The following is a 15,138-nucleotide window of genomic DNA, read 5'->3' as shown; positions in this document are numbered from 1 at the left end:
CAAAATTTTGAGATAGCCATTTTGTTTAACGTAGTTGAAAGTTCTGTAAATTAGGTCTTTGGGGATGAAATCCCCCTCATAGCCCTCAGGGCAAGGGTTGTAATTTATGCCCTGGGGGCATACAAGGTGTTTATAGAAAACGTTGTGGTAGAAATTCAAAAAGGGCTCATTCGATTTTAAATTGAATGGGCCAGTGCCCTTTTTAATAGTCAAAATCCCCCTCCTATGCTCACCCTCCCATTTTCCCATTATGTTTAAAAACCAAATGTTGCCTTAAGATTAAATCAAAATGCACTGTTTCAATGCTAATTCCCACTAAGGCATCTCAGCAGTATCCTAAGAACGACTGACGGTATTATGTTCAAACTGTTGGGGCTACCTCTGCTCTCAAAATCTAACCAAATAAAAATAGCGTAAGCGTATTCAAGCTATCAAAGAAAGTAAACAGATTTTTTTGCGAATGGTATCAAATTTTCTATTTCAGGTCAACTAGAGGAGGTATAAAAACTAAATTAAACACTACTATTTGTGTCCAGATTTTTAAAAGTGTGTATGTAGTTAAAAATTGCTGAAAATTTTTCTCCAACATACAAATAGAAAGCCAACTATAAAGTCGTAAAAAAAAACTAAAAGAGTTAAAGCATTGTTTTCTTTTTCTCTGAGAAGACTATGTCAATATAAAACGAACAGAAATTTATTAAAAAAAAACTTTTTCCACAAAAAAAGCTTTTCAAAGAAAAGTAAAGAACTCCATTAAACCCAGAATGAGCAAAAATTAAATCAAATAGTCTACTAAGCGTGAAACTATCACAAATCAGCATCGATAAATAAATGAAACCCAAAACGAATAGAAATTACAATAAATAACCGAGTCAAACTCAAAACGAGCAGAAATTATCATGAGTAGGCAAACCCCTATGCCTTCCCAAGGCGAGAACATAATTTACACTTTACTGAAAAAATACAATTGAATGTGCGTTATCATTTTAGTATACATATACTGATATTTATTAATCAAAATGTTAATAGTTATAAAAGTAATAAAAGTTATAAAAGTAAAATCATAATTTTAATGGAAGGAGGGCAATTGAAATTGTATTACGTATGATAAACAAGTAATTGTTTTAATAAGGAGGGTAATTAACAAAATTTTGATTCCCTTCCTCGTGAAAATAAACCCGTATTATGAGAAAAACTTCCTTCTAGGTGATTAAGGTGAATCTAAAAAAACGCTAATACTTATCTGCCCTCTTAACTTTAATGCCTGAAACGCAGGTATCGCTTGAACTACGAAATGACGATCTAGCAAAGGATTTTAATTATTAGTCATATATTGCAAATCAAATGCTGAATAATTTCCCTAATTTGTGAAAAATTTGGAAATGTCATGAAAAACAGTGAAAAAGCAAAACGTTTAGGAAAAAAAAGAACTACCAAATATTTATCCGTTTTCTTCTCAATTTAAACCGTAAATTTTGAATTTCAAATTTTGAGTCTTGACAAGATGTCGAAAAAAAGAGGACTTTCTTTAGAGGAAAAAAGACAAAAAATGATTGAAATATTCTATGAAAAAAAGGAGTTTTTTCAACTAAAGGTAGCCAGATTTGGTACTTTTGGTACATGATTTTCTAGCTTCAATAAGAAAAAATCTATTCCTAGGATGTCATAGAAACTCTGTTTAGCCTAGTTTAGGCCTAATATATTTTCAGTATGTGCTTGGTTTCAGTTAAAGTTCATCCACTCCCCCTAGAACCAATATAGGCAGTTTTTTAATACAGTGGCCCAGTTGAATAAAATCCTTTAAAAAAATCAGGAAACTACTTCACAAAAAAACTCATAAATAACCTACATAGGCTAGCCTACCTACTTCTGGGTCAGTATCTACGAAATCATATTATTGAGTTAGGACAAAAGTGAATACACCATTTGATGCCTTTTTTTATGCTGATTACAAATATAATAAGCATTTCTATCGGAAATGAGTTTCAGCCCCCCCCCCTATATAGGCCAATTCCGGGTTAGGTTAGGGTAGGTATAGCCTATATAGGGGGGGTGGGGGCTGAAATTCATTTCCGATAGAAATGCTTATTATATTCGTAATCAGCATAAAAAAAGGCATCGAATGGTGTATTCACTTTATTCCTAACTGAAAAATAATATGATTTCGTAGATATTGACCTACTTCTGTCCTAAAAAAGGATTCAGTATCAGTTTCACTCTCCAGAAGGAAAAATAAGTCAGCTTATACAAAATTCATTGAGTACAAAGTTTAAAGTAAAAGTGTAGGGTAGCCTAGCTTAATGTTTATATTAACAGATTATTCAGATAGATAAGAAAAAACTTTCATATATTGATGGAATGGTAAATTTCTACCTAATCATATTATTAACTTACTCATAAAGTGAATAGGCCTATACCACTTGATGCCTTTTTTTTTTGCTGATTACAAATATAGTAATCATTTCTATCAGAAATGAATTTCAGCCCCCCCTATATATACCAATTCAGGGTATATATTTCTACAACTTAACCTTACCCTGAATTGCCAAATATAGGGGTGGGGGCTGAAATTCATTTCCGATAGAAATGATTATTTTATTTGTTATCAGCATAAAAAAAAGGCATCAAATGGTGTACTCACTTTATTCTTAACTCAATAATATGATTTGGTAGAACTTTACTGATGGAATTGTATTGTAAATCCAAATTTAATATTCATTTGCATTGGAAATGAACTTTACCCCCACTCCTATATATACCAATTCAGGGTATATATTTGCACATTAGGGGAGTAGGTTTGAAGTTGAAAATTACCTCTATAGTTAGAATGGTGAATTTCTTGGTGGTGCAATAATTTAGCTAGGATGAAAGTGAAAAGATTGTTTGATGTCTTTTTTATGCTCTTTTATAATTCAATAATTGTATCTGGGGCTAATTGCATCTTGAGCCCTTAATGGGGCCCCAAATGTTTTTCATTTTTGTAATCACACAGAGAAGTTATAACCTAACCTGCAAAATACTTGATTCTCAATTCAAACTGTTTTCCTACTTTTTCAATTTTTCAAATGCCATTGACAAAAATAGCACTGAATTTTGTGCTTTGAAACTTTGCCATCAACAATTCAGTAGGCCTATATATTCCAATTCAGTATATATATTTGCACATTAGCAGGGTAGAGGGGGTAAAGTTAAGGATAAATTTGCAGTGGGCCATAAAATTTAGCTAGGATGAAAGTGAAAACATCATTTGAAGTTTTTTATGCTCTTTCATAATTCATATAAAATGCCTTTGGGGTCCCTTTTGGGCTCAAGATTCAATTAGCCCCAGAAGCAATTATTATATTATGAAAGAGCATAAAAAAGGCATCAAATGATGTTTTTACTTTCATCCTAGCTAAATCATTGTGCCAGCTAGAAATTTACCATTAGAATTGCATCCTGAATCATAATTTAACATTCATTTGAATCAGAAATGAACTTTACCCCCACCTCCTAATATCCTGAATTGGTATACATATAGATGGGGTAAAGTTCATTTCCAATGCAAATGAATGTTAGACTTGGATTCAGGATGCAATTCTGACTATAGAGATAAGTTTATATCTTAGCTATCTGAATAATCTGTCAGTTGCTCAAAGGTTATTGGTACATCTTAAAGAATAGCCTAATGAGCCTATTTAGAATCTTGAAAGTAGTTTCCAATTTAAACAAATACCATTCATTGCTTTACTTTGCCCTACCTCTTGTCAATAAACTTACATCCCACTATAGGCTTAAGTATTCTTGTTCCAGGCTATTTTACATCAGCCTACCTAATGGGGTAAATTTAGAGTTTTTCCTATTACTTAAGGAGAACACATCAGGGTATATGTCTTTTTATACTTCTTTCCAAATATACTAGCCTAATTGTTTTCAATACAAATTTTGTTGTAAGCCCTTAAAGAAATGTTTTTTCCTGGTTTGAAAACAGTCACCACAAATTCTTAAAACTTGACTTGACTTACTTTGACTTGACTTATGTCTCCTGCCGGGCGCTGCTCGGCGTAGAGAGTGACGTCTGCCTCCTCCATCCACTTCGGTCCATGGCAAGCGTTTGCACATCGCTCAACCTAATATTTGTCATCACCAGGAACTTGGACAGGCTGTCAGACCATCGTTTCTTCGGTCGGCCGCGAGGTCACTTCCAACTGGCTTTGACTGGGTCGAAGTCATGGATTGTTTTCGCAGGTATGTGTGGAGGTATTCGAAGTAGGTGTCCGAACCATCGTAGTGTTTGCTCGGCTGCTTGGGTCGAAAACCGAGACTGCTTGGTGAGCTGCAGCAGCTTCTCACTGCTGACAAAGTCGAACCATCGTAGACCTTCGATCCTCCTCAGGCTCTTCGACTGAAAGACATCAATTGTCTTGAGGGTTGCGGCTGAAGCTTGCCACGTCTCAGCTCCATAGAGCATCACAGAGCCGACGAGGGTGTTGAAAATCCGCAGGATTCGGTTTTCGCCAGAGGTGACGGTTCAGTCTGCCCATGGCAGAAGACGCTTTGGATATTCTCGCTTGTAGTTCAGAAAGAAGCGAGCCATCTGAAGAAATTATGGAGCCCAGGTAGGTGAACCTTTGGACAACTTCGATGCTAGTGGTGCTGTCCAGGCTAACTGAATGATTGGCAGCAGGAGAGGATGGGTCTATTGCCATAATTTTCGTTTTAGTCCAGTTTATCTGCATTCCTACTTTTGCAGCCTCTTCTCGTAGGATTCGAAGCGCTTCCAGAAACTGTTCCATGGAGTCCGCCAGAATGGCCAAGTCATTGGCAAAATCAGCATCTGTAATGACACAATCTCCAAACTTGAGTCCAAAGCTGAGACATGAGGTAGTCCTAGTCATAACGTAGTCTATGATGACATTGAAGAGCTCTGAGGCAACTGCACATCCTTGGCGCACTCCTGTCGTGATTTGGAAGAACGGGCTGTGGCGGCCGTTCACTTGAACACAGCTCTCCGTCTTAAAACTACCTTAACACAATCATAAATTCTGATAATTCTGTGTTTTTTTCAATATTTGCCCAAGTAGAATGTGAACACACCACTACTTGAATCTTTTTGATGTAAAATAATAAAGAAGAAAACAGTTGCTCTATTGAATAATAAAGGCTATTTTGATTATATAAGGCTAGTGTGTATGTGTTCATTAAAGGGGGGAGGGTAAAGTGACAGCAAAAACTTTTATGAATAAGATAACTAAGATTTTAGGATTGTTTAAGGTAGTTTCCATGTTTCTAGCTACAGTTTTCTAATAAAGAAGAAGGTCTCACTTTAGAAGTCCCTTTAAGGACTCAAGATAAAAATTTGTCATGGAAAAATATAAAAAAATTAGTATATTTGAAAAAACTGTAAAAAGGTGCATTGAGAGGTATGTTTGCATTTATTCTTCTTAGGTAAGTAATGAGAAAACTCAAAATTTATCTTAATACATACTTATTTCATTTATAAAAGTATATTACCATACATCACTTTACCCCTGCCTCCTCTGTCTGCCCTGATGGGTACAGTCCACTCAAACTTTGTTTTTAATAGCACAATCCTTTTCTTTCTTATTCCTAGGAAGAAAAGAGTCACTATTTTAAAACAATAGGGTGAATATATATGGTGGTTTTTATATTTATCTGTCAGAAGGGAGGGGTACTTGAAGCAACACTTATATTGTTGAGATAAGTATCCAAGGCTCACTTCACAACTATCAAACAGGAATTTATCGCTCTAAAAGCTTTGAGGCAACTGATTGTCAACAAACAAATTTCATTCTGAATCTCCTCCTACTTATGTTTAAAGCTTTGAACATTCAGGGGTCCCTAATTTTAGTGATCAGACAATCTATGAAAAATATTAAGGGGGCTGGGAGGGGGAAACAAATTATTTCAAAGTTGTGATAGATCACAACTTTTTTTCATGTCAGAAAAAGGTAGTATACAAATTTTCATTATAAAATGTAGTGTAGTTTTTCAGAAAAAAATTTACAGGTAAATAAATAGGTACACAATTATTGCCTGTTTAATAATATAATATTTAAAAGAGTTGTAAAGTAGTTTACAATTTTTTTGTTGGTTATTTCCAAGTAGCAAATGATAAAAAATAAGGTATAACTTTAAGGGCTCAAATAAAATTTGTGAAGGAAGGGATTAGCACATTTGTAAGGAATATGAAAAGATCCCTTGAGTTGTGTGTTCACACTCTATCTAGCCAAACTCAAAATTTACTGCTACTGGTTTTGGTGCCTAATGATTAAGATGCAGATAAATTGTGTGTTTTTACCATTTGTTATTGCAAATTATAGTGGTCTGCGTATTTATTTTTCAGGGAATTGGGGCAGAGTGAAGCAATGTGCTTTTAAGAATGAGATAAGAAAGTATGATTTTTTTTTAAGCAGTTTTAAGGATTTTTCAGGGTTTCTGTTTGAATTAACCCCTGTGCTTAAGGTTTACTCCTGGTATTAGGCTATGCTATGAACCTAGTCCCCGAAGCCACGCCACGCCAACATGACGGTGGCGAATGTGCGATTTAGTATTGGAGGCAGCGTGCCACAAATTTCTGACCAGCAGCACACCATGGCGTGCCAACTTTTCTGATTAAAAATAATAATAAAAATTACAATTCACCAAGCACGTTCAACCTAAACTGGATTTTGTAAGGATTTTAAATGGCTGGCTAAAAACATACAAGAACAATATGACAAAACAGAAATTTGTTGGGCTGTGCAGAAAGTGTTTATGTTCACTGTCAATCAGACCAAGTAGAATTCTTATTTTTAGCCACTAGACCCAGGGAAACCTATGTTGTGTCTATGTTTAACATTGCATTGTCTTCTTCTTTTTCACAGCAGGCGGGCTTTTCAGTTGATACTATTTAGCCCTTTTCCTTTTGCTTCACTCTGTGGGCTACAGAGCTACTGGCTTGGTTGCCTATTATTTATTAGATATTCTCAGATATCTTTCAGTAGATCTTTCGACTCAAGGAGCTCAAATATAAGATGATAGATATTGATTTCTGTGCTCTGTTTGCAGGTATAGTTGGCTAGGCTCTTGGCTGATAGTGAGATTTTGTGGTGTTTGAAGCACTTTAACAGTTTACAATGCAAAGTATGCTGTGCAGACGTCAGCATATTACATTCAAATAGGCAATGGTCAAATGTTTAATTATTCATAATACCATACCTGCCAAGAGGGGACAAAGGAACTGAACTACTTGTATTAGGAAACTGATACAAGAATGCAAGAAAGTTTAGTCCATTTGTTCCAGAACGAATTCTATGATAAATTTTAGAAAAATACTTAATGGGAAAAGGGGAAAGAGTAGGATTTTTCTTATGAAACATAATATTTGATAGTCTCCATTGGTAAATATCTATAATGGGGATTGGTCTTCCACTTGGCTGGTCAATATTTATAGCGTTTTTTGCTATTTCATCAACCTGATGATTACCACTTATACCAGAGTGGCTAGGAATATACTGGAGATAAGTTTTTATGCCACTTGAAGCAAGATTATCTATAATACTAAGACAATTATAAGTGTCAATATCCAGCTTATACTGAGGAGCTGAAGACAGCAACTCAAGGCTTGATAAAGAGTCAGAATAAACTATAATATTATTTGAATTAGCAATCAAGGGTTTATTTTCCATAAGGTGTCCTAATGCCATGATTATGGCATTTAACTCTGCAGAAATTATATATACATTAGTATACAGTTTCTCACCCATGGCAATTTTCAGATGAGGAAGGAAGGCACCACTTGCTACCTTCTCATTCATTTTGGACCCATCAACAAAGATTTGGAAATGGTTTTTATAAGTAATTGTATTAAGTTCAGCAAATTTTTTCTGAACAAAAGTGCTGGGGGTTAAAACTTTAGTCTATTTTGAGAAATCAGTATTTATTATGGGGATTGACCAATTCCATGGAGGGGATTGGGGGAAGGTAGGTGCAATAGACTTTGCGGGTACAGGGAACTTCTTCTGAATATTGGCATACTCATTTGCAATGCCTCTATACATGGCTGGATTTCTTGACCAATTATGTAGGGTGTGTGAGCTATTTGATTCAATTTTTGTAAGATGTTTTATCAAAAGAAAGCTACGTCTCTCCCTTATTGTTGTTAATCCACTCTCCATAAGCAGAAACTTGGTGCTTGTGGGTTTCCTACAACCAAATATGAGACGTATTATATTGTTTTGTATTGTTTCAATTTTTTGCATCTGGGTCTTTGCACATGCACCATAGACGATGAGCCCATAGTCAATATGGGGTCTTATATATGATTTATAAAACTGGAGTAAGGTTTTCTCCTTACAGCCTAAGGGCGTGGAAAGAAGGCTTTTTAGTATAATTGTTTTTCTATAGCATTTTTTTATTGTGTTTGAAATGTGGAGGTGGAAATTAAGTTTTTGGTCAAGCATGAGATCTAGGTAATTAATATGATTATCTTCTGGAATAGTTGTTCTATTTAGAGTTGGTTTTGCATTAACATGATTTTGCTTTCAGCGAAATTGGATTATTTTTGACTTGGTAGGTGCAATGGGTAAATCTGAATGTTGAGAGATTTTTTCAAATTGGAAAAGTGACTTTTGCAGCTTTGACTGTGCAATCTCAAAGGTGTTGCCAGAAGACCATAGTACCAGATCATCAGCATATTGTAGATTCGTGTGGGGGAGGCTCATGTCCCAGAGATATAGGGCAAAGAGGAGACAGCTGAGGACTGCTCCCTGAGGAAGGCCTTTGGTTATTGTCTTTTGGGGTGAAGAGGCTGAACCTACACAAACAATGAAACTTTGCAATTCTATGAAAGATTTTATAAAAGATACTAGCTTGGGGGGTAGTCCAAGGTTTGCAAGTTTAATGAAAAGGATTTGGTGGTTCAAATTGTCATATGCCCCTTCAAAGTCTAGGAAAGCTGTAACTAGGACATTATTTTTTGAGAATGATTCATTTATTGCATTTGTTAACAATATGAAAGCATTTGTCGAGGAATGGTGTGTCCTGAAGCCAGTTTGAGTGTGAGTGATCATATTATTTTTTTCAACAAACCACAGGTGTCGGTAATAGATTATTTTCTCCATTATTTTCCCCATCACAGGATTAATCATTATGGGCCTATAAGACTCAGGTATTTTTGGGTTTATTTTTCTTTAGGATTGGTAGGAGAGACAAACATTTCCAGATATTGGGGAACGTAGATGAAGCCCAAGCATGATTATAAAAATTTAGAAGTTCCTGTTTGCATGAAGGGGTGAGATTCTTTATCCATGTAGGGTGTATATTGTCATAGCTGCCGCTAGTCTTGGTCCTAATATGATTTATTGCATTATTCATTTCCTGGATCGAAATTGGGCTGGTTATATACTCGGATCCTGGGCGAGGTTGGTATCTTGGGTTAATAGGAATTGGGGGCATTTTGCTACAATTATTTGATGTTTGCTTATTAACAAAAAGAGTGTCAAATAGCTTAGCTTTTTTATTATCATTATCATAATGGGTATTATTCTGCATAAGCTCATACAGGAGTGTGTCGGGGGAAGTCTTTTTCCCACAGATTTGGCTTATGACTTTATGTATAATTGGCTCATGTGTTTCTCTGGATAGATTATTTGCAAAATTATTCCAGTAGTTATATTTAGCATTTATTATGGTCCTTTTTAGATTAGATTCTGCTTGTAATTTTTCTAAATATTTAGTAGGTGACGGTTCTTTTAAGAATGTTCTCCTAGCTGCCTTTTTGTTTTGCATTTATTTTGGCACTCATTTGTCAACCATGCTTTGGGAACATGTTTAGGGAAGGTTTTCCTGGGTGTTGTCCTGGGGATAGCATGATTAGCTGTATTTTTTAGTAAAGATGCCAAAACTTCAGCATGTGTGTCAGCTGTTGCGTTTGAAATGCATGAATTTTGGGTGAAACTTGTATTTTCATCATTTGGCTTATTTTGGAACATAAGGCCAATTTGCTTTAGTGTTGATATATTTGGAGGTATGTGATAGGGTTTCAGCAGGTTCGTTTAGGGAGCAAACTATGGCAAAGTGGTAACTACATAGACTATCAATTTTATTTATATAAATTTTATTCAGAATATTTAAAGACACAATTTCTAGGTCAATTGTAGAGAAACTGCCACTTTTGGGGTTGAAATATGTATTCAGGTTTGGAGGGGTAGCAACAGCTAATTCATTATTATTTGAAGTCATACACTCAATGAACTTACCAGCTTTATTTGCTGGTTTATTCCCCCACAAAAGGCTGTGGGCATTAAAGTCTCCACAAATAATGATATTTTTCAACATATTAGAATTATTTATATAGCTGAAGAAATCCATGGCATCTGCAGTTTGGCCATTAGGGTTATAAAAGTTTAATATGTAAGTTTTTGTATTATTCAGCCAAACACTGATACCAATTGCATCAACATCATTTACAAAATCTGGAAAGTTGATGCCACAGAATTTTATATTATTTTTAACTGTTAAAGCTACTCCACCTCCTTTTCTCTCTTATGATCTATCCTTTCTCAGGATAGTGTATCCCAGAGACTTAATTTGTTGATTTTGGGTTAAATGAGTTTCCTGGGGGCAAGCAATATAGATAGAATTATTATTCATAAAAGATATTAGTTCATTTAACTTATTTTCTGTAAGTGATCTTACGTTCCACTGGAGTATTGATATGTGTTGTTTTGTTGATTTATTTTTCATACGACTGTGTATCAATGTTCAGCTTTGTCAATAGTAAAGCAAGATCTTTTTTTGCTTGAATGAGCATAGGATTAGGAATGTAGATTTTTGCCAATTCAGCAATGATTTTTGTTTTCTATTGTTGTTGTATATTCATCGCCTGAACTGCATTGAAGTTTAGAATGAATAAGTATATATTTGGGGTTTGCATGTTTGGTTGTGCATCCAGTTTGTCAGTTGAGGGATTAATTCCTGGTAGTGTTTCTGGTTTGTTTCTTGTTGGGAGGGGGTGCCAGGACAACCTCATCTCACTAGGCAAGGAGGCTTGTTGGCTTGGTAATTCTTTCTGATAGAGATGTGAGCTTGGGGGCTTAAAGGATGGTGTTTTGTAAGGAGTACTTGATGCATAGGGAGTGTTTGACTTGGGAGATTCATTTGATTTCAATATAGGTTTTATTTGGTGGGATTTGGCAGCATTTGCTTCCATAGCAGCAGGAGGGTATGGAATGGCCTTCTCTGTTGCTTTTTAGAGTGTTAGTAGTCTTTTCTTATATGCAAAGCATTGTCATTTATAGGTGGATTCATGTGGGCCTTTACAATTGATACGTGTAGGCTGAGTGTTGTTGCAAGTTGTCAACTCCTTAGGATGGGAGCCTTTACAATTACTACAGGCTAGGAGAATTTCATTGCATTTATTTGTTGTTTGTTCCAGTTTCCGAAACTTCTGACACTGGATAGGCTTTGGCTTGTATTCCTTGTGCGGTTTGATTTGCCCAAATAGGAATAACTTTTCTGGGATAATAATTTTTTCCTTCAGTGTAAATAAGAAAGATCTACTTGTTTTTAACCTATTAGAGTTGGGTTTACCGAGATGAGTGACATCTTCTACAGGGATTGTGTTACCAACCCTAACTGAGAGCCCTTCTTTTAACTCCTGTATTGGTATTTCTAGGGGAACATTATATACTACTATTTTTGTTGGGGATTGTTTTGGGTTCCATTTAGATGAATTAATTGGGGTATTCAGAAGAGATTTTAGATTAAGTATTATATCTGCTGTTTTTACTTTTATAACTTTAATAAATCAAATAATATTAACATTTTGATTACTAAATATCAGTATATGTATATTAAAATGACAATGCACATTCATTTGTATATTTTCAGTGAAGTGCAAATTATGTTCTGGCCTTGGGAAGGCATACGGGTTTTGAGCACAACTTATGTTAATTTCTGCTCGTTTTGAGTTTGACTCTGTTATTTATTGTAATTTCTGTTCGTTTTCGGTTTCATTTATTTATCGATGCTGATTTTTGGTAGTTGCACGCTTGGTAGATTATTTGATTTTATTTTTGCTCATTTTTTGTTTAATGGAGTTCTTTACGTTTCTTTGAAGGGGTATTAGCTGCCTTCGAATCACTGTTGACTATTAAAAAGGGTACTAGCTATTCCAATTTCCAATCGAGTGAGCCCTTTTCGAAGTTTCTGCGACAACTCCTTCAATACGAATTGCCCTGGTATAGAAAAAAAAACAACAAATAAATAATACATTGTGCCAACAGCGTTCTTTACTTAGGCAGCGCGATTGCGCTGCCTATGACAACATTCTGGATTGCCTAATGCTCTACTATCTATTTCTTTTCATCCGAAACATCAAAAAGAAAAATGAACAAAATTTTAAAGTGGAAGGTAGAATCTTCTTCTTCTTCTATTAAACAGCGGGCAGGCTTTTCAGTGAAACTGTTTAGCCCTTTTCCTTCTGCTTCACTCTGTGGGCTACAGGGCTACTGGCTTGATTGCCTCATAATTATTAGATATATTCAGATATCTTTCAGCAGATCTTTTGACTCTAGGAGTTCAAATATAAGATGATAGATGTCGATTTCTATGCTCTGTGTGCAGGTATAGTTGGCTAGGCTCTTGGCTGATAATGGGATTTTGTGGTGTTTGAAGTATTTTAACAGTTTACAAAGCAAGGTATGTTGTGCAGACGTCAGCATATTACATTCAAATAGGCAATGGTCAATTGTTTCATTATTCATATTACAATGCCTGCAAAGAGGGGACAGGGGAATTGAGCCACTTGAATTAGAAAGCTTATATGAGAATGCAAGGAAATTTAGTCCATTTGTTCCAGAACGAATTCTATGATAAATTTTAGAAAGATGCTTATTGGGAAAGGGGGAAAGGATAGGATTAATCTTATTAAAATTAATATCTGATAGCCTCCATCGGTAAATATCTCTAATTGGGATTGGTCTCCCACTTGGCTGGTCAATATTTATAGCATTTTTTGCTATTTCATCAACCTGATGATTACCACTTATGCCAGAGTGGCTAGGAATGTACTGAAAGTAAGTTTTTATGCCACTTGAAGCAAGATTATCAATAATACTGAGACAATGATAAGTGTCAATGTCCAACTTATATTGAGGAGCTGAGGCCAGCAACTCAAGGCTTGATAAAGAGTCGGAATAGATGATAATATTATTCGAATTTTCAATCAAAGGTTGGTTTTGCTTAAGGTGTTCTAATGCCATGATTATGGCATTTAACTCAACAGACATTATAGATAAATTATTAAATAATCTCTCGCCCATTGCAATTTTCAGGTGAGGAAGGAAAACACCACTTGCAACCTTCTCATCCATTTTTGACCCATCAACAAATATTTTGAAGTTATTTTTATATTTAATTGTATTAAGTTCTGCAAATTTTTTCTGGACAAAAGCAATGGCGGTTAAATCTTTATTCCATTTTGAAAATTCAGTATTTAATATGGAATATGACAAATTCCCTGGAGGGGATTGGGGCAAAGTAGGTGCAATAGACTTTGCTGGTACAGGGAACTTCTTTTGAATATTGGCATACTCATCTGCAATACCTCTATACATGGCTGGATTTCTTAACCAATTATGTAATGTGTGTGAGCTATTTGATTCAATTTTTGTAAGATGTTTTATCAAGAGAAAGCTACGTCTCTCCCTTATTGTTGTTAATCCACTCTCCATAAGCAGAAACTTGGTGCTTGTGGGTTTCCTAAGACCAAATATGAGACGTATTATATCATTTTGTGTTGTTTCAATTTTTTGCATCTGGGTCTTTGCACATGCACCATAGACAATGAGCCCATAGTCAATATGGGGTCTTATATGTTAAAAAACTGGAGTAAGGTTTTCTCCTTACAACCCTAGGGTGTGGAAAGAAGTCTTTTTAGTATATTTGCTTTTCTATAACATTTTTTTATTGTGTTTGAAATGTGGAGGTGGAAATTAAGTTTTTGGTCAAGCATGAGACCTAGGTAATTAATATGATTATCTTCTGGAATAGTTGTTTTATTTAGAGTTAGTTTTGCCTTAACATGGTTTCTCTTCCGGTGAAATTGGATTATTTTTGACTTGGTGGGTGCAATGGGTAAATCTGAATGTTGAGAGAATTTTTCAAACTGGAAAAGTGACTTTTGCAGATTTGACTGTGCTATCTGAAAGGTGTTGCCGGATGACCATAGCACCAGATCATCAGCATATTGTAGATTCGTGTGGGGTAGGTTCATGTCCCATAGATATAGGGCAAAAAGGAGGCAAATGAGGACTGCTCCCTGAGGTAGGCCTTTGGATATTGTCTTTTGGGGTGAAGAGGCTGAACCAACACAAACAATAAAACTTCGCACTTCTATGAAGGATTTAATAAAGGATACTAGCTTAGGAGGTACTCCAAGGTTTGCAAGTCTATTTAAAAGGATTTGGTGGTTCACATTGTCATAAGCTCCTTCAAAATCTAGGAAAGCTGCCACTAGGATATTATTTTTTGAGAAAGATTCATTTATTGCATTTGTTAGCAAAATGAAAGCATCTGTTGAGGAGTGGTATTTCCTGAATCCAGTTTGAGTGTGTGGGATCATGTTATTTTTCTCAACAAACCAGAGGAGTCTGTGATAAATCATTTTCTCCATTATTTTCCCCATCACAGGTGTAATCATTATGGGCCTATAAGACTCAGGGTTATCTTTTGGTTTATTTTTCTTTAGGATTGGTAGGAGGGACGAACATTTCCATATATTGGGGAACCTAGAAGATGCCCAAGCGTGATTATAACAATTTAGCAGTTCTTGTTTTTATGAATGTGTGAGATTCTTTATCCACGTATGTTGTATATTGTCATAGCTGCTGATAGTTTTGGACCTAATATGATGTATTTCATTATTCAATTCCTTGATTGAAAATGGATTAGTTATGTACTCGGATCCTGGGCGTCGTTGGTAACTAGGGTTCATAGGAATTGTGGACAGCTTGCTTTGATTATTTGATGTTAGCTTATTAACAAAAAGAGTTGCAAATAGGTTAGCCTTTTCGTTATCATTGTCATAATGGGTATTATTATGTATAAGCTCATACAGGAGTGGGTTGGGAGAAGTCTTTTTCCCACATATGT

At 35.3% G+C, this 15,138-nt stretch overlaps 1 protein-coding gene across 1 annotated transcript in view; it reads left to right on the top strand.

Moving 5' to 3' along the window:
- The first annotated feature begins 1,373 nt into the window (after window positions 1-1,373).
- Window positions 1,374-15,138, top strand: part of LOC148946042 (meiotic nuclear division protein 1 homolog) — a 38,871-nt gene continuing 25,106 nt past the window's right edge. The window contains exon 1 of the mRNA XM_089097716.1: window positions 1,374-1,594. Within this exon, the coding sequence (XP_088953842.1) occupies window positions 1,505-1,594 (90 nt within the window). The 5' untranslated portion in view covers window positions 1,374-1,504. The remainder of the gene's footprint in view (window positions 1,595-15,138) is intronic.

Source organism: Artemia sp. Qi Xiang Cuo, chromosome 12 (genome assembly GCF_049724085.1).
Source record: "Artemia sp. Qi Xiang Cuo chromosome 12, ASM4972408v1, whole genome shotgun sequence".
Taxonomy (NCBI): domain Eukaryota; kingdom Metazoa; phylum Arthropoda; class Branchiopoda; order Anostraca; family Artemiidae; genus Artemia; species Artemia sp. Qi Xiang Cuo.
This window is presented reverse-complemented; position numbering and strand designations above follow the sequence as displayed.